Source organism: Gallinula chloropus (assembly GCF_964237585.1).
Source record: "Gallinula chloropus genome assembly, chromosome: 10".
Lineage (NCBI taxonomy): Eukaryota > Metazoa > Chordata > Aves > Gruiformes > Rallidae > Gallinula > Gallinula chloropus.
In genome coordinates, this window is record NC_140095.1 from 11,071,416 (window position 1) to 11,097,698 (window position 26,283).

General features: G+C 51.1%; 1 protein-coding gene across 1 annotated transcript; it reads right to left on the reverse strand.

The window, feature by feature from the left end:
* Positions 1-24,210: 24,210 nt before the first annotated feature.
* NEUROG1 (neurogenin 1) lies at positions 24,211-24,753 on the reverse strand (the record flags this gene model as incomplete). Its single annotated transcript, XM_084268626.1, has 1 exon — positions 24,211-24,753. The coding sequence occupies one exon, from the start codon at positions 24,751-24,753 to the stop codon at positions 24,211-24,213; it is 543 nt and encodes a 180-aa protein (XP_084124752.1).
* Positions 24,754-26,283: the final 1,530 nt, after the last annotated feature.

Here is a 26,283-nt window from a genome sequence, read left to right on the forward strand (position 1 = left end):
TTACACTATTAAGCAAAAATAAGTGTTTTGCAAATGCCCATCAGGTTACTGTGTGTGATGAATGCATTCCCAGAAAGCATGCTCTGCTATGGGATGTGCTGTCCACTGGAAAAGAGCGGGCAAGTTTAGCATTCTGCATTCCCAAACCTGTCCCCTCCAGCAAAGTGGGACACCCTGGCTGATCCAGGGTCTCGTGGTCTAGAAGAAATCAGCAGCAGGAATGGGAATAAAATCCCTGTCTCCTCATCTCATCCTGGCAGCAGGTGCAGAAAAGAGGAAAACCAGCAGCTGTGAGGCACCCACTGGTAACCCCAAGGCATCTCTTCTCCCCACCACAGGACGGCTCTTGAGAGAGAACCGGCTTTATTCATGAGCAGGAGGAGAAGGTGGCTTTCCCACTTTGCAGCAACTACTCCCGGCTTTCTGGCTCCATCTTCTGGAAGTGAGACAAAACATAGATTTATAGAAGCCTGAGCTTTTAGAACAAGTTTATAACAATGCCTGCTGGTTCCCCTGCATCCTGCCTGGAGCAAACAAATCCCTTCCTAATAGAAACTTGTAATTACCCTCAGTAAAGTGCCTCTGCAAGAAAAATAACAATATGCTGAGAGGACATCGGGCTGGTTAAATGAAACCCAGGGTACAGGTAAGGAGCAGACAGAGAAGCATTTCAGGGCTAGGCCATGCAGGGTGACCATGGGGTTTTGGGATGGATCAGGCAACACAGCCAACAGGGAACAGCTTTTTCTGTCCCCTTTTGAGTCATCTCCCATTCAGCACAGGAGATCAGGCAGATCCAGCCTGTATTGACACTCTGGCTGCTCAGCAGCATTTCTGATGGAAAAATGAGGAATGAAAACACCTGAGAAAGGATTTCAGAGTCTGGCTGAGTAGATCTTATCAAGGATCTGGTGTCAGTGATGCTGGGACAGGACCTGCCCATGACCCATCAACTTGAGCCAACTCAGCAATCCCAGGTTTCCCAGTGCCACCCTCAGCATATGGGGCATCCCACATGCACAAATCATCATCCCAGGCTTTTTGGTAGCATTTCCACACCCAGTGTCAAGACTTTGCTGTTCTCACCAAGGGCAGGCTGTACCAGGGTGGGCAGAGCACGGGGGACAGAGATCCTGGCCCTGAAATGTTCCTGTCAGTGTCACTGTAAGGCTCTGGCTCTGGTGTGATGCTGTGGGCAGCCAGGCACAGGCCCTAGGAAACCACATTTGAAATGTTCATGTTGCTCCTTTGCTCTGGGGATGCATCTTGCCTGCAAAATCTAAGCCCAACAGATACTCTAAGATGTGCTAATTAATATTCATATGACTTCTAATTGCAGAAGAGCACTTTCCCCCTCTCAAGGTTGCAATGCCATGCATAGCCCACCTGCCCCTGTGCTCAGGCCACTCAGCAAAGGATCACAGAATGATAGAATCATGGAATGCTTTGGGTTGGAAGGGACCTCAGAGATCATCTAGTCCCACCCCCTGTCATGGGCATGAACACTCTCACCAGACCAGGGTGCCCAGAGCCCCATCTAACCTGGCCTTGAGCCCTGCCAGGGATGGGGCTTCCACAGCCTCTTTGGGCACCCTGTGCCAGGGCCTCCCCACCCTCAGAGCAAAGAATTTCTTCCTCATGTCACCCTGCCCTCTGTCAGCTTGAAGCCATCGCCCCATGTCCTGTCCCTGCACTCCCTGGTGACCAGCCACCCTCCACATTGCTGTAGGACCCCTTCAAGTGTTGTGATGCAGCAATTAGGTCTCCCCAGAGCCTTCTCTTCCCCAGGCTGAGCCAGCCCAGCTCTCCCAGCCTGGCTTCGTAGGAGAGGTGCTCCAGCACCCTGAACATCTCCATGGCCTCTGGACTCGCTCCAACAGCTCCGAATCTTTCCTGTGCTGGGGACCCCTGAGCTGGGCGCAGGAAAACTTCCCAGGACTTTTCGTTCCTTCTCCGCGTTCCCCCAGTTCAGCCTTGTGCCGGAGGGTGGTGCTGGATGCACGCCTTGCCCGCCGCGCTGCCGCTGCTGCTGCCGCTGCGCTGCAGCCCGCACCTGGGTGCAGAGCCCGGGAAGAGAAGGGGGGGTTGCGCGCCTGGGGGGCGCAGGCAGCTCCTGCCCCCTCCCTGCGCGGCTCCTGCCCCTCCCCTGCGCAGCTTTGCCCCTTCCCTGCACGGCTCTTGCCCCTTCCCAGTGCGGCTCCTGATCCTTCCCTGCGCGGCTCTGCCCGCAGAGGCACCGCGGGGCTGCGCGGCCGCTCCCCCTCCAGAAGCATCAGTAACCGCCTGGGATGGAACGTTTTGGGAATACCCAACCTAAGCCAGCTCTGAAGAAATTGACTTTGAGAGAGCGCTGTGTGCCTCTGCTATGCCAGCCCTTGAGGTAGAGCCCATTAAAAATTAAGGAATAAACCACCCCAGATATGGGACACTCTTCATTTCCTTTATGCCACCTCTAACAGGCTCCTTACCTGGTGCAGAGTTTGGCCTGTAAAATGTTTCTAAAGTTTTTATTGAACTTTCTGTCGTTTCCTTGTCATGACCTTCGAGCTCACATCAACCAAAACTGTATTTGAGGATACTCTAGGTATTAAATATCTGTGGGATTAATATTTTGGGTTTGTAAACCGTCATGTGAGTAAACCCCCAAATATTAAATGGGTCAGGGGGTGATGCTGTTACAGATCAGAAAGCTTTCTTGAAGAGCGATGGTGTTTCACTGCAGAGCCAGGAGCTCCGGGGAGCAGACAGGCTCTTTGGGGGAGCACAGCATCTGCAGGGTGCAGGTCTCCCCTGCATTCCCCGTCTCCTTGCAGCCCAGCTGCTGATGCTGCTTCTGGAGGATCAAAGTCTAGAGCAAACCAGAGTAACTTCAAGTGTAGAAGCGCTTCCCCAAATTTCAGCTGAGAGAAACAAAGACGGGCAGAGGGTCTGACTTTTGAGGCCAGGAGCCATTTATTTCCCTCACCAGCAGCATCACAGTGGCTCCAAGGATGTCCTGATCACTTTCCAGCACAGAGGCAGAAGTTGCCACGTGGTCCATGCACCCCTATTACAGAGTAACTAAATGGATCATTAACAGTTACCCTACTTAAAAGGCAATCCTTGCAGTGAAGTGATGGACACACAGAGGAATTAGCAGCCAACTTCCACTGCCACAATATCTATATGTTGGTCCTGAGCCACTGGAAGAGACACGTGAGCAAAGTGAAGCACACGAGCACTGATGGTCAGCGGAAAAGCTGCAGAACACAACGCTGAAATTCCCAGAGATACCCCACAAACGTGCACGTTGAATTCCCAACCATTCTAAATGGCTGTGGAAAGCTAATCCCGCAGAAATCTTGAGAGCCTCGCTTCCTTTCCCCACTTCCTTGCCTCTCCACATATAAATCTTTGTCTCTGGGTTTCTGGTGTGTGACTTATGATTTTTAAGTGCTTATTTTGGCAGCGCAGTGGTGGGATGTTTCAGCTTTGCCTGGAGGCTGGAGCAAGACTCTCTCCTTGGAGATAGGTTTAAATGCTAGGGACTTGGCCAAGAACATCCTGGTAGAAATCGCTATTCTCCAATGCAGGACTCTTAAGGAAAAAGCCAGGAGGCCAATTTGGACATCTGTATGACTTTTGACTGGGATAATTGTAAACCATGGGATAGTGACCTGAGCAAACAGCAAAGCAAACCACAGATGATCTGATTAGTTTTCTGCCATGGACATTTTATCTGTATGTTCAACACAGAGTGAAAGACCAGTCTTCAAAGCCCCAAGTGTCTTTGGGGAAATCTTGTGTCATTAGTACCCATGGTGATGTCAGTCAAGCCCAACCCCGGCTGCCGGGCAGAGAAATCCATACCCTGGCTGAGCCTCTTCCATAGATGTGGGTGAGCAGCTTTCCACAGGACACTCGCAGCAGATATGATCATATTGCTGAGCAAACACCCGCTTGCTGCTGGAAGGCACTTTGTGAAAGCCTCTCTCTACCTTTTTCCTTCCTCAGGGGCAGGAGAGTTTCCTCCTCCTCCTTCTAATGGCATTCCTGGGCAGATTTGGGAGTCGGGTAGTCTGGAAGGCTGGTAGGTTTATTGTTGATATTAAAATGCAAGTGTATTTAAACATTCATTCTGGTCATTAGGTCGTGAGATATGAATGCTGCATTTCTTTTCAGCCCATAGAGCTCTGAGTTGGGCAGCAGCAAACAGTTTTGCTACCTCTCAGGCACAGAATCGCAACCCAGCCCAGCATGACACAGTTAGTGCATCGTATGGGGATGGAGAGCGGAGGGCAGGTTCTTCCAGCCCATCATGAGAGGGTAACGATTCTATTAAATTACTAAATCAAAATAGTTTTATCACTAAATTAAAATAGCTTCTAAATCTTACTGAATTAGTTTTCTGCATTCCCAGCGGTCCCCCAGCCATGTCACAGCAGGATTACGATTAACACGGCAGCATCTGCAACTTCCATGTGTTCTCAGCGTTTGGGATTGGAAAATTAAGTGTGATTATTTGGCTTTTCATCCCCAAACAGTGGCTGCAAGGAAGGACCAGAGGAAAGGGAAGAGCCTGGATTTATGGTCTGAAGTCACAGGCTGCCTGGGCCTCTGCTAGCACAGACAGGCCCTTCCCTGGGCAGGTCTGCTTGCTCTTACAGAGATATTTTGCTCTTTGTCAGCACCAGCTCCACTTTTTCCCTCCTGTTTTGCCTTCAGAGGTAGGTTTTGCCAAATATTCAGGTTGGTGCATTTGGCAGCTGGTTGTACCATATCAGACTAAGGACACTGGTGTGTTTTCAGCAGCCTTCTGCTGTAACTTTGCCCCCTTCACCAGCGCCCAACGTGAACCATGGCTTCTGAGGTCACTTTTTTCCCCATCCTTGGAAAAAAACTCAGGCAAGAAATAAATTATAGACTCAAATTTCAACCTCTTGAGAAGTCACTTGGTTCAAACCTGGCTCGGAACGCGTGAGCCCATCTCCTTTGTATGCGAGGCCGGGAGAGAGAGTTTGGTGTGGCCCCGGGAAGATCCCATTCTGACGGGTGCCATGACAATAAACACGTTAATTAAATTAATTAATTTAAAGGGGCAAAGGTTCAGGGGGCGGGTGGTGCTTTTGTATTTCCAAACCAGTTAACTCAGCTCAAATTCAAACCCGACCAAGACAGATCTGCTTTGACCAGCAAAACCCCAGCCCGCTGCAGAGACTTAGCCATGCTCTTTGTACCAGCCCAGCCCCTGCCAAGCCTCAGTGGCTGGGACCAGCCGTGTCCTTAGATTAATAGAAACCCAATAAGATATCAAATTAGTTGGGGCTCTCTGTTCTTTTTGAAACCATTGGGAGAATTGTGATGCACCGGGGCGCAGGGTGCTTATTCTTCCTATCTCTTAGCTCCATTGTGCGGGGGTGAACAAAGCCAAGAGGTGTAATTTAAAGGTGCTGTGACCTCCCATGAGCAGCTCTCCCCATTGTGCTGCCGGTTTTGTTTTCTCTATGTGTTTTTTTTCTCCACTGAGATCCACTGATCATAAATATGCATGAATAAAAGAGCCAGGGGAGAGGAGGGGAGTGCGTGTGTGTGGGGTGGGGTGTGTGTGTGGGGGGGAAGGGAGCTCATAACCAGCTTGGATAAAGTCCTTTTCTGAATTTTCCCCTTGCAGCTTCCTGACGTCGAATGAAATAAGGGACCACACCGCCGGATTAGCTCAGCCGGAGTTCCTATTTCCAATTGTAAAAGCAGAAGCCTGACATCATAACAATCGTTATAATTATCACTTACAGAGGGGTCTTATCGTATAACAGCTTCTTTTTTATTCGGGTTGGGGTGAGGGGGGGGTGCAGCAGAGCGAGGGAGGCTGAGGGGAGATAATTCCAACCGCAGGGGTTTGCATCTTCATTCATCACTTTCCAAACAAGCCACTGGAAAATTGAAGTCCCCGAGCAATTTACAGATTACAGCCCTTCTCTCCCCATTCTGGGGACGTGTGTGTGTGTGTGTGTGTGTGTGTGTGTGCACAAACACACCTCACTCTCTCCAGACATGGGACATAAACCAGGTACACCCGGGGTGACCATCGGAAAGAAAGGAAAAGAGAAGAAAACCCACCCCAAAAAACCCAGCCCCAAATGCCCCCCACCCTGCTTTTCTGCTCCAAACCCGGGCAGAAACGGACGTAACCTTCCCTTTTAAGCCTAGCAACTCCAGCCTGGCCGCACAGCTCCTCCTGGATTAATCTTTCTTTTTTTTGGCTCAGTGAATTGTGGTCAAGGCCATTGTAACGTGAGTGCTGCCGGGGCGCCGATTGGCTGGAGGAGGCTCAGAGAGGCCCCTTTTCACAGGGGACTAATTGCTTTAGACCACCAGTATTTGGGAGCTACAGATGTCTTCCTTAATTTGCCTAGGGAGCACAATCGGCCCCATCTGTTGCATTTTTTTCCCCCCTCTGTCTCTCAAGTCGCCTTCTTCCCCCTGTCTGCAAAGGCCTAAATTGAAAACTCATCAAAAAGTAATACAAGAGCAGTTTGGCTGGGAAGCTGCTGCCGTGGGGCTTTGCCTTTAATAAAGGCCCCCCTGCTACTTTTACACATGGGCCGGGGAGCAGAGAAAGGAGGAGGAGGAAAGCAGAAACAACCTCGAAGGGGGTGTGGGGGAGAAAAGCTAAAAACTAACAGCCAGATGGGATATTTGGAGGCAGGATAATTTGATGTGTCATGGCTGGAGGAGAACAAGGGGCAGCCCCTTGTTTTCTGTGTGTACACAACAAAATAGATGACTTCTGGAGAAGGGGAAGGGAGAGGAGCCAGGGGCCGGCCAGGGGTTGCTGATCTCCACATCCCGGTGTCGCTGGCGGGGGGAGCGGTCGCTGCCCTGTGGATGATGAGTTTTTCAGCACAGGCACCTCTGGGCATGGAGGGAGATGGAGAAGGGTCAGAGGAAGGCGAGGGGGAAGAGAGAGGAGATGAGCCTTCGCCCTTCCACAGGGCTGGGATGTTTTTACAGTCCGCAGTTGTCTTGGACCATATGGGAGGGCCTGGACTGGGGATGCTGCTCTGCACCTACCTATACCCAAGAAATCAGAAGAGGGGGTTGCTTCCTCCTTGCTGGATCAGTGCTTTGACTCCAGAGCATGTAACAGAACTTCATCACCCACCTGCTCTTCCTCTTGTGCCTGCTCCAGGCGAGTGGCAATGATTCATCTCAAACTCAACTCTGGGCAGAAAGGAAGGACAAGGCCACCCGAAAATCACTTAAAATATTAATTGGGAAGGTTGTGGTGGAACATATGCCTCATTTTTGCTCAAAATCCCCATCACTGCCCAGCCTCAGATGACGAGAGGGTCATAAACCCCCGTGCTGTTTAACTCAAGGAGAAATGGCAATTCTTAATGGAAAGTCCTTCCAGCAAATTCAGCACTGGTACAGTGTGGGGGCATGGTGAAGGCACCAGCCACCCCTGCCTCGATGTGCATGCCTGGTCTGCACCCCTGCAAAATGTATTCACAGCCCATCTGGGAGATAACAAAGGTTACCCCCATCCCACACAGCCCACAGGTTGCTTGAGTCTACTTCAGAAGCCATGAGTGAAACAGGAAAAGAAGCCTTCTAGTCACAGCCCCACTGCACAGCCACAGGGACATCTCCTCTGGCAGCGGCCTCCTGGGCTGGGCCAGCATGAGGAAACAGCCCCTTTCAGCTCATCATTTGTTCAGTGCTGAAGGTTTTTTCTTACTTCCTTCTCTTGCCCTGAAATTGTCCTGTTTTGGGCAGGAAGTCAAAGGGAGTGTGGCAGGCCTGTCACTTGCTCTCCTTTATTCTAACAGAGAAGGAAGCTCAAGTGATGGAGCAAGTCCCAAGTGTTCTCCTCCCACCCAGCCCATGCTGGCCACCCCAGCTCCCACCTCTCCAGGGGTGGGTGCTGCAGCAGCAGGAAAATTCAGGGTCACCCACTGCAGAGGAAGGCAGGGAGCTGCCCGTGCAGGCAGCACGGTGCCTGGCAGCTGTTCCCATCCCACAGATGAGAGATGCTTCGTTACCAGGATCAGTCCCGAAACCTGAGCCCAGGTGTCAGCGCTTGATGGATCAATCCCATTTCCTGGCTGTCCATCAGGCATCTCTCCCTGAGTCCTCAGAAAGGTTTTGTTTAGATGTTCAGTTATGGAGGGGAAAAAAAAGCCCATTTGTCTTGAAGGATCCTTTCAAATCAGTGTGAGATGAATCTCTGCAGTGGTTTAGTGCTGCTGCTGGGTGTCCCACAAGGATGAGTCTGGGGCTTGGGACCTGTGAGACTGAGCCAGTGGCTCCCATGTCTGCTGTAGAACAGCTTCTAACCATCACCACCATCAATCCCCAGCTTGCTTGCACCTTCTGTTTAGCAGAGGTTTCCTAAAACGAAGGGCAAACAGTTTTCCCTTTGTTTTAGGAAACCTCTGCTTGGTGTGCAGCTCTGCCAGCTGAGGTGGAGGCATGGCACAAGGTGCTTTCAGTGCTGGATAGATAGTGGGGTCCACAAGTGCACCCCGCAGCCAGACAGCCCCTGGGCTGGCTGGAGATGGGCAGAGGTGACAGCTGCAAGGGCACTGATGGCTGGTTTCCATGTTTCCTGCATGGGCATTCTGCCTGGGAGTGGGGAAGTTCTCCCTTCTGACTGCCAAAGGCTCTTTGGTCCTGGAGGGACTCAATGAGGTCCCAGGTCACCTCTGGTGCTGGGGAGTTTTTGGAGGAATACCCACCTCCAACAGCTTTGTTGCTGACTTCGCTTTTTTGATTATTACTTATTGCTTTATTTATTATTTTTGGCTTTTCCTCGGGCACCCCTGGTTGGAACCCCTGTGGTTATTACTTCTACTGGGGAAAATGTAAAAAAAAACAACAAAAAACCTGGGAAGATCTCAAATTTTGGTGGAGAACAAAGGCTGCAAGACCAGGAATTCATAGTCTGGGCTGTCCCCCAGGAACACTCTGGTGACCTACTCAGATGGAAAGCCCACAAGCACTTCTCTGTTGGGGCTGGTCGCTTCCTGAATAAGTCACTGGATAACCTTGGCCAGGCACGGGCTGGCTGCTGCTTCCTGTAGGTCTGTCTCACTACTCAATAAACCAGATACTCTGTTGTGACATTTCTTTTCCCTCTGATGGACTTCAGAGAAGACAACAGCCTTGTGCAGGCCAGCGGTGCCGACAGGGAACGGTGATGCTGCAGGCTGTGGGGTGAGAGGAGCGTGGGCAGTGGGCACCCATCTGGGCTGCCTGTGTTTCCTGTGAGGGGTAAAATAAGGATCAGCAGTTGAAAACTTTTAGAAGAATACGGCAATCAAAAAAGGGAGCTCTAGTTCTTGTTGTCCAGGCAGCCCAGAAACTGTTGAAGAGCCACTGGAAAAGCCACTGAGCTTTTGTCTAATAAGTCCTGTGATGATAATTAGCTCAGTCAAGGCAGATTTTAAAGGGGCTTTAAACTTCTTGTTCAGTGGCTTGAAAGAAAAACGACAACCAGAGGCTCCTCTCATCCGAACATCAATGTGAATCCCACAAAATCCCATTATTCCTCTTTTAGACCAGCAGTTCGATCAGTTCAGCCTTTTCCCTCCCCAAGGCAACAACTCTCCCCCCTCTGGGTGCTTGTCTTCCCCCTCGAGACCCCAGCACCTCACTGTGCACACATGCGATGCTGCAGAGCTTGGTCCCCTTCTCCCCTGAACCCTTTCAAGTGGCAGCGAGGTGCTGTCCCCACCATGCCAGCAACTGGGAGAGAAAATGAACCGGTGGAGGTAGAGGAAGAAGTCTGTTTGCAAGAGCAACCACGTTCATCAGGCTATTTTTAGTTAAGGAGAACAAAACTGTGGCTTTTCAAAGTCTGGTGATGCTCTCAGGCTCTGCTTTCAAGGTGCAGCCTGACAGTTAGAGGAAAAACTGGATGGTCTGAAACTCACATCTTCATCCAGAAGCAGGTCTAGCTATAAAGGAAGGTAAAATTCCCCTAAAAATCAATGGTTTGGGTGATTTTTTGAGTGAGCTGTTGACATAAGAGTGGAAGAAGAGATGCTGATCCCAGTCCAGATCTGTTAACCCTGCTGTGCTCTACCTCTACTGGAGACCATCGACACGTCCCCCTTCCCAGGGTCACTGATGTTCAGAGCCGCCCATGGGCAGCTCTAACTTGTGCTCACCAGGATTAAGCAGGGAGCTCTGGCCACAGGACTCCCCCCACCCTTGCAGTGGACAAGTATCTGCTGGGAACATCCCGAGTTGGATGCACTTATAACTAAGGATTGATTAATGGTTCTCAATAGCTGAAGGGTGGGACACAGGGGAAATGGCCAGCCTCTTCTCAGTGTCTGTGGGGACAGGACAAGGGGCAATGGCCTCAAGTTGGAGCACAGGGAGTTCCACACCAATCTGGGGAAGAACTTCTTCCTGGTGAGGGAGCCCTGGGACAGGCTGCCCAGGGGGTGTGGAGTCTCCTTCTCTGGAGAGATTCCAGCCCTGTCTGGACGCCACCCTGTTTTGGCAGGGGGTTGTACCCCATGGACTCTGGAGGTCCCTTCCAACCCCTACAACTCTGTGGTTCTGTGACTTAGAGGGAGCTGCTGCTCTTTTTGTGCTCCTGGAACACACTACGGAACCTTTCTCTGGAGAAAAATCCATACATCTGTGAAGATCCACACCCATCAACCAAAAGCTCTAGCAACACAGCCAGGTGCTCAGGGGTATTTCAGGAAGATCTGGTGTAAGAGTAGGGATGGGGAAAGAAGGCTGGCTTTCAGCTCAGAGATGGAGGCACAACCTTTGCATTTTCCTCCTGGTAAATTCACCCAGCCCTTGGGGATTTCACACCAGACCCTCACTGCAGTTCAATACAAATCTGGACAAGCCTAACAGCAGCTAAACAGGTCTTGAAGCACTTAGACACATCTGCAACCGTGTGCCATGGTGCTGGGAAAGTCTTTTCCAGGGTGGCAACTGGGGCTCCAGTTTCCTCAGTGTCTGAAAAGCCTTGGTCAAGCTGCAGTCCTGCTCTCCAAGCAGGCTACCCTCACAAGGCAAAGAACAAGTTTGGAGCTGAGCAGTGACCCCCCTTCAACCCTCCCCCAGGCTGAAGCTGCTCAGGCTGCAACCCCACCAGAAAGGGCGAGTTCAAATACAAACAAACCCCGTTTTTTCTTGGCAAAATTTTCTCTTTGGAGTGGACTAGAAGTAATGTTGAGCTGAAAGCCAGGTTTTGGTAGTAAAATATCCTAATAAACTGCTTTGGAGTCTCATAAACTGTGGTGTGTTTCTTTTTAATGGCGAATAATACCAGAGTTGGCTTTTTTAATGGCAATTTTTAAGCGGCCAGAGCAGAGATCAGGAGTTCAGCCTCTTTCCTTGTTCTGTTTGTGGTATATTTATCTTCATGAAGAGAATGGGAGCAGGGGGATTTATTTTTCTGAATGAATGTCTCTAAGCCCCCCATACCTCCAGGGCTTATAGTAAGGTTGGATCCAATGACAGGAGAGTCAACATTATAAGCCCTTAGAGAGGGCTGAGTGCCTTGTAGATAGTCTCAAGTGGATGCGCTTTCAGCACGCCGTTCCCCCGGCTTACATTAGTGGCTGAAGGGACTTTGTCTGTCCCCGATGCCCTCGGGTGACCTGCGACCCCTGCGACTTGGCTGCGCCAAGATCTGACGCTCGCGCGAGCCCCCGGCCGAGGAAATGGAGAGGGGGCATTGTGCCGCGGAGAAAGAGCAACACAAACACGGGGTGTTCTCAAAGGAAACAAAAACCCAGGGGAAAAAAAAGGAAAAAAAAACCCAAATCCAAAAACCTTCCCCAAACTGGCAGCGAGGGGTAGCCCGGGAGAAAGAGCAGGCACACATGCTGCTGGGCAAGGCTACTCCCCTGAAAACTCGCTGCTGAGGGGTTTCTGGGGTTCCTCGGGCTTCTTCTGCCCACAGGGTCTCTTGCTGGTTTGGCTGATCAAGCTTAGGGGTGGTGATGATGGAAAGTGGGTTTTCCCTGGGGTTTTTTTTGCATTTCTAAATATAAAATCAGTTTGGTTTGCTTTTTTGGGGGGTGCTCAGTGAATGTGGTGGCAGAGAGACATGTCTGTATCCGTCCATCCCAAAGGATAAAAGCAGAGGTAAATCCTGCTTGTGTGTCAGCTGAAACTTCATTCAGAGTTTCGAATGTCAAAAAGGGGCCGGAGCAGCCCCAGCCCCTGCACTGTGGAGGATGCTGAGCCCCGGTCTGACCCCTCCCAGGGTGTGCAATCGCCCACGGGTGGGTCAAACACCCTGCCTGTCAGTCTCTGCCAAACTGAGACAGCAACATCTTCATACAGCCTCCGGAGCCCCGAAGAGCGTGAGATCTGCCATAAATCACAAGCCGGCAGCAATGGCATCGTGTTCCCAGCTCCTCTCTCCAAACCTGGACTTGCCCCACCTGTGTCCTCTGTCCCTGCTTGGTTTCAGGCTTCGCTGCTCAGTGTCAGGCTCAGATCCTCACTTTGCAACACCTCTGGGAGGGCACGGGACATGTCCTCCCCTTTTAAATAGGTGCTGCAGTGGGGTGGGTGCAGCCGTGGTACCCAGCAGGGCAGGGGTGGGGAGGAGGTGACAGCCCAGCATCTTCCCCATCACCTCAGAGAGGTGGGACATGCCCCCTCCCAGCCCACCCAGCTCATCCAAGCCTGGCCCATGCATGGGAGCATTTTACAGATGCCAACGTATGTTTAAAGGCTAAAAAGATGAGTGGAAAAGCCCATGTCATGGGTGCCTGAGCTAGCAGGAGGATTTCACCGGCGTGGGGGAGCACATTGTCCCCAGAGTGGCCGAGTGGATTTGCATGCTTAATTCCAGCTCGGCATTTTTGGAGGAGTAATCTGATAAAATCTTCAACCTGCTGATAGCATAACTCTAATTAGGACTGGGACTTCCAGCTCCCAGGCGGGCAGCCCACCACCGAGGGATGCGCTCACCCACCGCGCCGGGCTCGGCCCGTGCCCAGGCCAGAAGCCAGCCCTCGCCATGCGCCGGTGGGGAAAGAGCAGCAGCCCCTGCGCAGCTGAGGACAGACGGAGGAGAAGAAGACTTTTATCCCATTGTTTTTCCCCTGTGATTAATCCATCTAAAGTGCTCCTCTGAGTGTAGCCAAGGGCGATGGAAGAAAGAAGCAGTTTGAGCTTTGTGGGGCTGCTTTTTTTTTCTTTCTTTTCTTCTTTTTCCCCCCCCTTGTCCCCTTCCCCTTTCCAAGTGTGCTTCACAAACATCCTCTCCCCTAACCCTCCGTATTTAGCAAAAAAACCGTCTCCTTCTGCCCAGGGCTCCTGATGAAGTCCTTGCAGAGCTCCTTGTCCACCTCCAGTCTTTTCAGCACGTATTCAAATTAACCCTTTTGTCCCATTCACACCCCACACCCCCCCCCCCCTCCCCTTTTTTCTTTGGGGGGATATTGTGGCTTTGCCAGCAGCGATCCAGCAGCGGCCTATTCTCAATGTAATTGCATTCTGGCAACGCCTTGAGAACCTGATCAAGATCATCCCGCAAAGTTTAATCCTTCCAAATTACAAAATGTTTACTATCAATCACCTTTACGCAAGCTTTATTTCGGGGGGCTTTCTCCGAGGAGCGAGCGGGACGTGTGCGTTGCCAGGGATGCCCCTTCACGTCTCCAGCTGATCACCTCAATGGGACCAGAGTCAAATGGTCAAGGCCATATGCGTATGAAAGCCCAGGCCGGGCTGCCAGCTATTCTCTCTAGCTCTGCATGGATTTCACACTTTCTATCCTGTTAGGGTGCCTACCATTTACTTTTACGTTGATTTTTTTTCTGCCTTTTTTTTTCCCCCCACCCTCTTCCCCCCCATCCCATTTCTGCATCCTGTGTCATCTGGATTTAATCTAGTTAGCAGATTTTATGCCTAAAATTGCATTGTTAAAGGGAATTGTTTAAATAGGGAGCGGCGGAGAACCCTGAAACCCTTGAAACTGGGGTGTCCCGTCCCATCCCCATCCCTGTCCCCCCCCTCCCGGCTGTGCATACCTCGGCTCGCTGAGGGCCTGGGCCGGGCTCGGAGGGGCTGGGAGGTGGCTTTGCTTTCTTGAAAGCATCCATTGCTATTTTCAGAAGCACAAACAGATGCAAATGTCTCTGCAAACATTGCACAATGAGATGCAGGGAGAGGACAGCCTTTCAAACTCCCTGAATAGCCCTTCAAAGCAAGTCTAATTAGGGTAAGTAGAGGTAATAGGCCCACTTGCGTTTTTTACACTCGCATTTCTCCCCCCCACCACCCCTCAAAAGCCGGCAAGGTCCTTTTTCCCCCCGTGGCCGGGGGCGGGGGGGGGGGGGAGGGGGGGGGGGGCTGTATATACCCCTCGCTCGTTTGTTTGCGCTAACAAATGTAGGGATGGAAAGAAGGGGGAGAGGTAGAAGGAGGGGAGGGGGAGAGGGTAGGGGGAGAAAGAAGAAAAATCAATCATTTGCAAAGTCTCCTCTGTTAGTTTTTTTTGTGCCGGCTTTTCCTGGTGAGATAGCGGCGGAGCCAGCAGCATCCCGGCTGGGGCCGGGGTGTGGGGCAGGCCCCAAAAGCAGAGGCTGCAGCTCGTGTCATGTGGAACTTCAGTAAGTGAAAAAGAAAAGCAGAAGGTATGGGCTGAATACTTGGGTAAATCAGTAATAGAGCTAAAGGGCATATGCCTGTAGGGAATATGTTGGCATAAAAGAGCTTTAAGAGGGGCCATTCATACTGACAAAGGGAGATTTGAATTGCTGCCTTCACAATAGCATGAAAGGATGGGCTTGGGGTGTTCTGAAACAAAGTGGAAATCATACTGCCCTGAACGGCTCTAATAAGCTTTTAACTATTTTACATTATGGCATTACCTCTTTTTTTCCCCTCCTTTCCCCCCTCCTCCTTGGGAGCTGAGTGCCAGGCCCACTTAAAAGTGTGATTTATACTTCCCCCCCCCCCTTTTTTTTTTTTTTTTGCTTCATGGTAACTTTGGAGGAAAATAGATGGGGACTCAAAGGCAGTAATTCAGCTTTTTTTTTCGAGATGAGGAGGGGGGAAATGCCATCATTTCTGAACGTCCCAGAAAACACGAGCTCCCTGGTCGCAGCCGACAGCACCCTGAGCCAGGGATGCTGGCTCGTTGCACCTACCGCCCATCCGACATCCCCAGTTTAATTGTGCTCATTAGCAGCCGTGCAATCAAGCAGATATCGCCACTGGGCAACTCAGGTGGGCTTCAGTGTACACTCCAAAAGGTGTAGAAATTGCTTGGCAACTCCTCCACCACCCCACTTTCACTGCCAGCAGAGGCTCAGCCTCTCAGCCCATATTTGGGGGGGATCTGGGGGGCTGTTGCTCCCACTGCCTGCCTGGGAAGGATGCAGTTGCCCAGCCTGTGTGTTGGGAAACGCACTCTGGCTTTGTGTGTGCTGGGGCTCCCTCCCCGAGCTCCCCCCAGATGGTGCGATCGCACGACTGCACTGTTAAAATAGAGCTCGTATAGACAATTAGCCAATTACTCACTCTGTCATTGCACTTTCTTCTTGTAACTGAGATGCAAACTGGACTATGTCTTCTTTGGTAGCTTCATTCATTGGCAGCATTATTTAATGACACTTTTGTCAGCTTTGGGTCTGCCCAAAGATTTCTGAACGTAGCTTTATGAACCCAGAAAGGGCGCCCTGCGGAGTGAAAGCGGACTTTGAACCCCACAGACGATGCTAAAGACAATGAATTTCCCAAAGTCAGGGAAAGAGACCCAGAGCGTGGCTACCACAGGGCATGTGGCTCAGCCCCTCATTGTCAGCGACAGCGGCTATGGAGAGAATAGCCCAGGAGCCAAAAGGGGTTGAGCATATGGGTTCCTCGGCCACTTTCTCTGCTTAAATATCTCAGAAAAACATGCTACTACAAGTGCTGCTGGGCCCTCTTTGACATGGGAAGGTTGGGCAGCTGGAACAGCTGTTCTGGACCAGCATCTCACCCAAGAGCCCCATCTGAGAGTGACCAAAAGTGAGTTTCCTTCACTTTGATGGGTGTTTGTGTCTCAGCTCTTTGTGGGGCTGCAGCCGGCCCGATGAATGTAGTGAAATGATGAGAGAGAGAGAGAGGCTCCAGCTTGCTCCTGCCATTTTTCAGGGAAAAACATGAAGTTGCCTCCTGCCTAACGAAGGAAACTCCATCCTTCTACATACATTTCTTTGAAACAGGCTAAGGCTTTTATTAACCATAACTTCTGGCACTGAGCATCATTAGTATCTTTTACTCCTCTCTGAAGTTCAGCCCCATACAGGTACAAGGATGGCTCTCAAGTTATCTTTAAATATACTTTAAAAAACAAAACCAAACAAAACCCTTGAAAGAAAGACATCCCATCTGTTTCTTTCCAGAGGGTAGAATTTCTGTGGCATTTACCTTGTGGCGCCCTCAAGCTTGGTTAGCGGGAAGCACTCACCCGTGGGGAGACACACACACCCCCCTACCACACAGCCACCACCTTCCATCCCTGGGCTGACAGTTCCCTTCCCTGCATCCCATATGGCTCTGGGCATCTCCCAGCATCCCAACAAGTGCTTCCCGGAGGAGTGGTGCAGGTGACAGCCGTGCTGGTGACAGCCACGGCAGGTCAGGTAGCCCAGACCCTCCTTCCCTAGGACCACCGACCTCATTAAGCTGCCACTTGATTTGTCAAGAGGGCATTATGGCTTTGGAAGCTGACATCTTTTTGGATTGCAAATAGGAGAGGAGGAAACTGTACCCTGTGAAAAGATTGATTAAATACTAATTAACCTCTTTTCTTAGATAATGAAAGCACTTCAGTGAGCTGGATAAACACGATGCGCATCAGTTGCTCTCCTGGAGAAGCAAGGGGTAATTGGGAGAGCAATATCCATTACTGATGTTGTGACAGGAAAGGTTTTCCTTTCAGATCACAAAAGACTTGCTGCAGGAGAGATGGCACTCAAATAGGAAGGGGGGAAAAAAAAGAAAAAGCCATATCCTTTTCTCCCAGGAGTTAAATCCTTTCGGGTTGAACACTGCTACCAGTGAACCAGAGAAACAACTTGTGCCTTTATACCCAGGCATAGAAAATGTAAATCAGGTTACCTAGGCTTTGGAGGGATGGATTGACTCAGCTACATGTAGTTGCTGGTCTTTACCAGTAAGGTCTCTAGATTTTCTAGGTTCTGGGCAAACTAATCTATAAATATTGCCTGTTTCTGTGAATCCCAGAGAGCAAGCTGAAAAATCACAGGGGAAAGAGAGATGTGTTTTCTGGTCCATGTTAAGATTTGCATCCTAAGGCCATGTGCCTTTTCTTCTCCCACAAGGAGAGCAGCCTTGTCAAGGAGGACATTTGCTGCCTTAAAAGTGAGTATTTTCAAGGAGAAATTCAGGTGGGAAAGGACTGTTCAGTGCAGTTTGTTCAACTCGTACCTGCCACTAGTGATTTCCATTCTTTCTGATCCTCCTTGGAGACGACTCTTCTCAGTACATTATCCTAAAGGTCAGCATGGGAAATCCACTGTGAGTATGACTGTGCTGGGAATTCCATCTTCCTCTCTTTGCTTTTTAACATTTCACAGAGTCACCAGGCTGGAAAAGACCTTTAAAATCGAGTCCAACCGTTCCTGTCCTGTGCTAAACCAGATCCCTGAGCACCTCATCTACCCGTCTGTTAAACACACCCAGGGTCGGTGACTCAACCCCCTCCCTGGGCAGTCTTCTCCATTCATCCTCATTTATCTAATTTGAAGTGTTCATCTACTAGTGCCCCTTAATCTGCTAGTCCCCATCATAGGGACTGAATCCATGGTGTTCCTTGGGCTCTATGTCCCCTCTCCTGCCACCTTCAAAAGTGGACTAACACCATTTTAGGTGTGGGGTTTTGTGTTTGCTGATGTTGTGTATCTCCATACTTCCCATCTCAGCAGGAACAACGATCTGCTGGCTGCAGATGCAAAATGCTGTCTTAGTCCTGCTAGAGATAGTCCTGGGTAGGGTTTTAGGAGGATTCCTGACATCTGCCATAGAGAGAGAACCAGAACAAGTTGTTTGTTTGTAGAAATAAGTCCAATTAACTCCTACAGATGGAACTTAATCCATTATTTGTGCAACAAACCATTATGGTCCATAATCAGCTTGGACTGCCATTAGACAGCTTTAAACGCTTTCCTAGAAGGCAACTTTGTGAAATCTGAAGGTTAAAAAGAAAAAGAAAAAGAAAGAAGAAGAAAGATTATCCTGGAATGTGCAGAATGTAATAATCCCAGAAAGAGACAGTGAAGTCCTGAGGACTCTGCCAAATCCCTGTTTGGGAAACAGTGGCATCAGTCCCCTCACATGCTCCAGTTGGTAATTAAGTGCATCTCAGGTGCATGGAGCAGGAGTGGAAAGGAGGTGGTGCACTCACTGGTGTTTCCCTGAAGCCCAACACAGCTCCTGGGTGGAAAGCAAGGGAACAGGGGGCTGAATAGTGCAATGAAATCAAAGGGCTCAACGCAGGGATGTCAGTGAGACACACTGAGCATTCTTTTTCACAGAATCACAGAATTGTAGGGGTTGGAAGGTGCCTCCAGGGCCCATCGGGTCCAACCCCCTGCCAAAGCAGGGTCCCTAGGACAGGGCACACAGGTCGGTGTCCAGACGGGTCTGGAATATCTCCAGAGAAGGAGACTCCACACCCCCTGAGCAGCCTCTCCCAGGGCTCTGTCACCCGTTACAGTTCCTAGTAAAATAATTAATTAATTAAGTAAGTAATTCCCAGTTATGGTATTAGAAAAAACACTTTCTGAACTCGATGTCAATGCATCCGCTGCCACTGTGCATGCAAAGCCATGTCTGTGGACCCTCATAGCTATTCCTCAGTGAATAAAGCTAATCTCTTCTCTGAAAGTCTCAATTCAGCAAATTTTTTCCTCTGTGCAGAAGGATGCTGCATTCCCCATCCTACCAACCCCTTGCCAAAGTCCTGCTGACCATCAACAAGTCAAACAAACAGGGCAGGAGCTGAGTGCGAGCCATTCCTTGTTCCTGCAGAGCCATGCATATGGCACAGAGAAGGGTGGCATCCCTGTCCCTGCCTTTCTAATGTCATATTTCTTTTTCCTTTTCGAACCATCAGAGTTTTGTAAGGATTTTGGACACCGAGCTGGGAGGTACCAACAGATGCTGCTGCAGAGACAGTCGAACAGAAGCAGAAGTGGGCGAGCTGAATAACGAGTGCTGTGCCATCAGCATTTCCACGCTGACAGAGAAGAGCATTATGCACTGGGAAAAGTCTTTTCACTCTTGTCCAGTGGCTCTGAGACTGGAAGGTTGACAACTGAAAAATAATAATGATAATGATAATGGGGGAGCATTGCTCAGCGTGCGGAGCCTTAATCCGGCACCAGCCATGCCTCACGTGAGCTGCTCGACAGCTCTCCCGAGGGGACAGTAACCCCAGCAGAGAGGTGGTGGGGAGGAAAACCCTGTTTCCAGGGGGCACAGTTATTTATTTCACCCCCTCAGCTCAGCCTCACACTCCTCATTGCCCTGTGATGAATAAGGAGGCTGGGTTTCACAGGCCTTTTAAAAGGGTCCGTTGCCTCACCATGGCCCCGTGACATCTGTGATATCACAGAGTCACAGAATTGTAGGGGCTGGAAGGGACCTCCAGAGCCCATTGGGTCCAACCCCCTGCCAAAGCAGGGTCCGTAGGACAGGTCACACAGGTTGGCATCCAGACAGGTCTTGAATATCTCCAGAGAAGGAGAGTCCACACCCCCTGGGCAGCCTGTCCCAGGGCTCCCTCACCCTCACTGTGAAGAAGTTATCTCCAGTATTTTTTCATATTGACCATTATGTCCTTTGGTTGAGGAAGAAGAGAGAATTACTTGATTTCTGGCACTATGACCAGGCATAAAACTACTTTTAACACATCATTTTGCTTTGGGAATGTCCATTGAAGACTAAAAGTTGAGCGAAGTATCAGCTGGAAGTATTTCATGTGGTATTTCAGCAAGCCCATTCTGCAGTGCTCACCTACAGCACAGCCAGTAAATCTGCTGGGTTCTCAGCAGCTCTGCTTCTCCAGATGATTTCTTTTAATTGCATATGCCACCAATAAAAAAAAAAAAAGGGTCCTGAAAATTGGTTCTCACCTGCTTCTGTCCTGATAATCTCTGCCTACTATACAAATCAGTCTTAATGGAGCATTTGAGCCCAGGAGATCTGTAATTATAGTATGAAGTTTCATGTGCTCAGAGGTAGTAGCACAGACTGTGTTTTACACATCATGTGCAGAATAAAATAAAAGTCTACACCAGATTGACACCCAATAATGAAAATCCTTCTGAGGATGCTCTTGTTAATAACTAAACCCCAAGCATTGTTTGAGCCTCACCCCAGCAGGGACGACAGTAAGTAGGGCACCACATGGCATGGGAATCGCTGGAAGTGCTTGACATCTAAAACCTGTACAGAATTTTGGATTTGCAGTTTATTTGCTCACTTTTTTGAGGGCACAGGTAAATCACAGAGACTCTCCAGAACTTCAAATCAGTTGGAAAATTCCGGGGCAGAGCAGATCCAGCTCTGTGAGGCTTCTGTTGGCCTTCTCACCAGAGCACACCAGCATCCTGTGGCTGGTAACAGGCTTGTTTTCCCCGGAGTAAATCTCAGCAGAGAGAAAGTGGGATGAGCTCAGTTGTGTTTTGAGTAAATCTGTGGGGGAGGCAGATTTCCCAGCTAGAAGGGATGCCCTATCTATGGGACCATCTCAGACTTTCCCTCCTAACTACAGGGGAATTAAGTGAGATCTAAGGACTTGCAGAACCTCCTGGCAGAGGGTCCCTAATGCCTGCAAGTCCTGGAGGGGATGGTTTGGATTCAGCAAGGATGAAGGATTACCCAACACCTATCCACAGAGGTATGAAAATATGCATGTACAGGTACCTAAAGTGGGGCCAAGATTCAAAATCAAGCTATTTCCATTATTTCTGAAATTCCTATGGATCTTGCCACTGGTTTCAGTGGGACTGAGACTGGTGCCTGTCTATGGAAGTTTTTTACTACATAACTGGTTTTTCCAAAGGATTTACCAATGATTTAATCAGTCCTAGCATTTCATTCACCTATTGCCCCATACACACACACTTGTACTAGCGGAAGGAGGTTATTTTTCTTTTCTGGAGATATTCCAGCCCCATCTGGATGCCAACCTGTGTGACCTGTCCTAGGGACCCTGCATTGGCAGGGCAGTTGGACCCGATGAGCTCTGTAGGTCCCTTCCAACCCCTGTGATTCTGTGATTTTAATGCAATTTAAAAAAAAAAAGCCTCCTGTTTGCTTTTGGTAAAGCCTTTTCCAGCCCCCCATCAATCCACCAAACTATCCTTTTAAAAAAAACCCAACCCAAATCTAAACCCCACTGCTGTAAACAGGGGGTGCAGGTTGGTCCTGCAGCCTCTGCATATAGGCATTCCATCTGTCCCAGCGGCAGATTTGTTCAACTATGTCTGAACCTATCGCTGCTTGGAGGGGGGAGGATGTGTGTGGGGGGGAACTGTTCTCTGACTCATGTTAATGTATGAATCTAATTGTATCCCCACGCAGTTTGCTGCTTTCGTTGCCCATTAGGAACATTAACATCATACGCAGAGTCCTGGTAGATGTATGGTCTTTATATACTGCACAATGTCCAGGGATCTTGCTCACAGCTAAGGAAACACAAAAGAATAGGGGATATTTGGAAGTTTTGTGGAGTTGGTTGGGGTTTTTTTTCTCCCCCCCCCCCCTTTTTTTCCTTCTTCTTTGAGATTGAAGTCCAGTGTCTTGGGACCCAGTGACTTTAGATGACCTTCCGTCTCCATGGACTGTACTAAATTTCAGCCCCTGGAGGCTACTCCATACAAAACCTCCTGGCTTTCAAGGGCAGGTGCAAGCAAAGCTTCACCGCGTCGCAGATCAAGACCTGTTACTGCCAGAATTAGATTTCACAAATCTCTTTTATTTAACAGGACATCATTAAGGGACTGGCTTTTACTACTGGTTGATGGTGTCTTTTAATTAATATGAGTATTACACTGCTAGGGGGGATTTCCAAACAATAACGTTTCCTTTTCAGCATTTATACTTACAGAGGTGGGTGTAAAAGATAAAGTTTGCAGACTCAGGCACTCAAAAGGGAGGAGATGCAGGCACTGAGGTGTCTGTGCAAACTTAATTCAGCTCCTCTCCTCCTCATTTTTGTGACCCCATGATATATTTTTGCTAATATCTCAATTTTCTTCATTACACAGGAGGGTTCGTTTTGGACAGAGGTTTTGCCTGTGTGATGAACAGCTCCTCAGAGTTTTGCCTGATGCTTTCAAGTCTTTGCCCTCTGCCTTTTTCCCTGCACAGTATATGATCATTTCCTTAAGACTGAATTTCATCTTGGGCTTTTACAGGAGTCCTGAGCATCTGAGTGCTCTGAAAGCCCTGTGTCAATGAAATCATTAAATCCACCGATGATGTGAGGGGATGGCAGAGCACCATTTTCACAGATGGGAAACTGAGGCATAGAAAAATGAAAGGCAATTCATTCCACTTACCCTGGGGTCTCCCATCTGAGATAGGTCAGAGCTGTCTTATTTGGATTTGTACAACATCACGTATCCAAGCACCCATCTCCTTTCTCCACAAACACCCTGTTAACTGGCCACGCAGCTCTCATCCATGAACTTTTTGGAGATGGCTGGAGAGATGTGGCTGAGCTGAATCATTCCATCCCTAAAACAGGGCAAAGAGGACAAAACTGTTGCTTTTAGGGGTGTGTGCCCATCTAGTGTGATACGGGAGTGGTGAGCAATGCTACAGGTGGGGAGAATGGAGACATGGAGAGCAGAAGCCCTTCAGCAAGGCGTGCAAATGCAGAAAAAAGGAAAGGGTGAAGTTTCCCATCAGTGGAGCAGATTTTGTGGAGGCGAGGGGTCCTCTTGACACCCCCAATCTCTACCTGAGAGCTGCAGCTGTGCCCGAGCTGGTGCTGAGCCCACACAGCGCATCCCCGGACACACTTTCTCCTCTCCCTGCGTGGGTGCCAGTGGGGAGACCCTCCATCCCACCCCATGACTTGAGCAAAAAGGGGCAGCTCATACCCAAACAAGTTCTCCCAGTGCTGTGGCTTCAGGTGCAGCATCCTCTCCTTGCCCTAAATCTCCCAAGACCGGCCCGATCCCCTTATGAACCATGGCAGGACCAGCCCTGAACACCAACACTCCTGACAGCACCGCTCCACTCCTGCTCTCTGAACGCGTGGGTTGCTAATCCCTCTGTGAGCATCGGGGAGGAGGGGGGGGGGGAAACGAAACAGACAGTTGATGTTTGCAGGTAGCTGCACGTGTCTGAGGCCGGTGTGATGTAAGAAATGACGGGTTGACCCCTGCTGCCTGTCGCCTTGGGGTGAAAGCTTCCCTCTTCCACCCCAGGCTCCTTCTGAAGAACGAAACCCCCTGAGTTTAGGAAACAAAAGTCCAGAGGCGCTGTTGAAATTCAGTAAAAACGTTAAAAATTTTATTTACAGGGTAAAGTACAATTTCTTTAGAAAAAAAAAAAACCAAACCCACTTTGATAAGAGGCATAATAATAGAATAAAGCTCTTTATGTACAAAAATACAATTTTCATATGAATGAACATCTTGAATAAATTAAACCGCTATCTGGCCCAGTCGCTGAATACCCCGTGTCTGCTCCTGCTCTAAAGCAAGACCGCCGCGCTGGGGGTCAGCATCTATAATGCATGAGCCTCTCCACTTGTCCGTCGGGAGCAGGGGTCCCATCGGGGCCGGTGCTGGGCTCCCCCACCCCCCGCCCGGGAGGGGCTGAGCAGCCCCGGGTACCAGGGCTGGAGGGTCGGGCTGAGCCCCGTGCTGAGCCCCGGACCGCATCGGCCCCCTAAGCCTTTTCATGGCATTGTCAGGGCGTTCAAACCAAATTTTCATGCTCGTTTTTCTTCGCTGGAGAGCTACAAATTGTAAAATTGACTTTTCACCTCGTCTGCGGCAGCAAATCTGTCGCTTTTCTTCCCGGTTTTAGGAGTCGTACGGGAGGCGAGGCGGGGGGAAGGGGCTGGCGAGAGAGGGAAGGAGGGAGGGGGGGTGCTGAAAAGTGCAACGGGAGGAGACAACCACCCCCATCCCCCCCCGCCGCCCTTGGGCGGGGATAGCCGTGCGCTCTCCGCGGGGAAGCGCGGAGCGCTGCGCCCTAGCGGCAGGGCGCGCCCGGAGGCGCGGAGACGGGCAGCCCGCGGAAGCCGCGCAGGCTGTCGGCGGGCGCGTAAGCGCAGTCCTCGGAGGTGGCGGGGCTGCTGGGGCCGGAGGCGGAGGCGCAGAGCGAGGGGGCGGACGGGGAGGCGCTGGACAGCCAGGAACCGGCGTCGCTGCCGGGGCTGGGGGGCGCGGCGGCCCCGCGGAAGGCGGGGGGCGGCGGGAGGCACTGCTCGGCCAGGCGGAGGGTCTCGGAGAGGGCCCAGATGTAGTTGTAGGCGAAGCGCAGGGTCTCGATCTTGGTGAGCTTGGTGTCGTCGGGGAAGGTGGGCAGGACGCTGCGGAGCTCGTCCAGGGCGGCGTTGAGGTGGTGCATGCGGTTCCGCTCCCGGTCGTTGGCCTTCACTCGCCGGCTGCGCTTCAGCGTGTGCAGCAGCGCTTCGGTGCGCGCCCGCGCACGGCCGCGCCGCCGCCTCCGCTCCCGCGGAACTCCGGGCGGCGGCTCCGCAACGACGCCGCTGCTCGCCGCCTCCGCGGGCATCCTGCGGGGAGAGAAGACGGAACCCCCCGTCACTGCGCGGGCCCGGGCGGGGCGCGGGGCAGGGAAGGGGGCGGCCAGGGGTGGGTAGGTGGGTGGGTGGGGGAGCGGAGGGGGAAGGTGCGAAGCTGCCAGGGATAAAGTTGGGGGGCGGGGGGGGGGGGGGGGGTGGGGGTGAGGGGAGGGAGAGAGAGAGAGAGAGGGAAAGAGAGAAAAAATAGAGGGTGGGATGGAGGTGGGGGGACGCTTGGCACGGCCGCACTTGGCCGCGCAGGTGCCGGCGCTCCCCGTACTCACATGGAAAGGCACTCCCGGGGATGCAGTTAAGCGACAACGATATAAAATAAAAAATATATATAAAAATAGATAGACGGGGGTGGAAAAAAGCAAAGCTTCCTGCAGCTGGGGGAGGCAGGACGGGCTGCAGCGCTGAGCCCCTCCGCGGATGGATGGAAAGTAAAAAAAAAGGGGGAAAAAAAAAAGGGGGAGAGGCGGGGCGGGGGGGACACGCGACCGCTCTTGTCTTTGAAGTGCTGCGGGCTGCGATCCGCTCGTGTGAGCGGCGGCTTTGGCACACGACGGCGCCGCAGCCCGTACTTATAGCGGCGGGCGGACAATGGCCCCGTGGCCGCCCCGCGGGGCCGCGCCGAGGCGGCAGGTCGGCCCCGTGCGCCGCGCCCTCCGGAGCGTGCCCGCAATTACCGCGGGCAGCCGCGCATCTGCCGCGCCCCCGGGGGAAGGAGGAGGGGGGGGGGGAGAGAGGAAAAGGCGACGCGGGCCCCCTCCCTCTCCCCGGGGACTTCGATCCCCAAAGGGGAGGGGAGGGGAGAGGGGGGCGAGCCGCTTTTCTTCCACACACACCCCCCCCCCCCCCACCCCATCCCTCCGCGCTTTTGTCGTGTCCCCCCATCCCCGTGTGTGCGCGAACAAAGCGGAGCACGGAGAATCAGTGCTCAGCGCGGGGTTGGAGTGGGTCACCATCCCGCTCCGGTGGGGAAATCACTGCGAGCTAGAACTTTCAGAGTATGAGTGTCCCCCCCGCACCGCCTCCCCCTCTGTGTGTGTGTGTATATAAAAATATATATATATATGCTTCCCCCCCCCCCTTTTCCATCTGGAGGATTTCTTCAGGCTTTCTTTGCACCTTGCAGTTTTCCCAATGCAGCCCCAGCAGAGTGGAAATACTCTGAAATATTCAAACTTCAGCCGGAAAACAAGTGTTTTCAGAGAGTATCTTTGGGCACCTCGGCTTTTGCGGGCTTCCCTTTGGAAAGGGCTTTGTGGGTTACTCAGAAAGTTCAGAATGAGGTTTATCTCATACAAACTTTGGCGGGGGGGGGGGGGGTGTGAAAACCTATTTGCAGCTCTTACAGAATGACTAGGTTGGAAAAGACCTGTAAAATCATCAAGTTCAATCATACAGTATCTTGTCTCTGGATAAAAACTCTTGTTTCTGGATAAAACCCAAGAACTCTGCTGTTTTTCTTGTAAAGTTCTTCCTGCCGCTGCTAATCCCCGTTAAGTGTCCAGCTA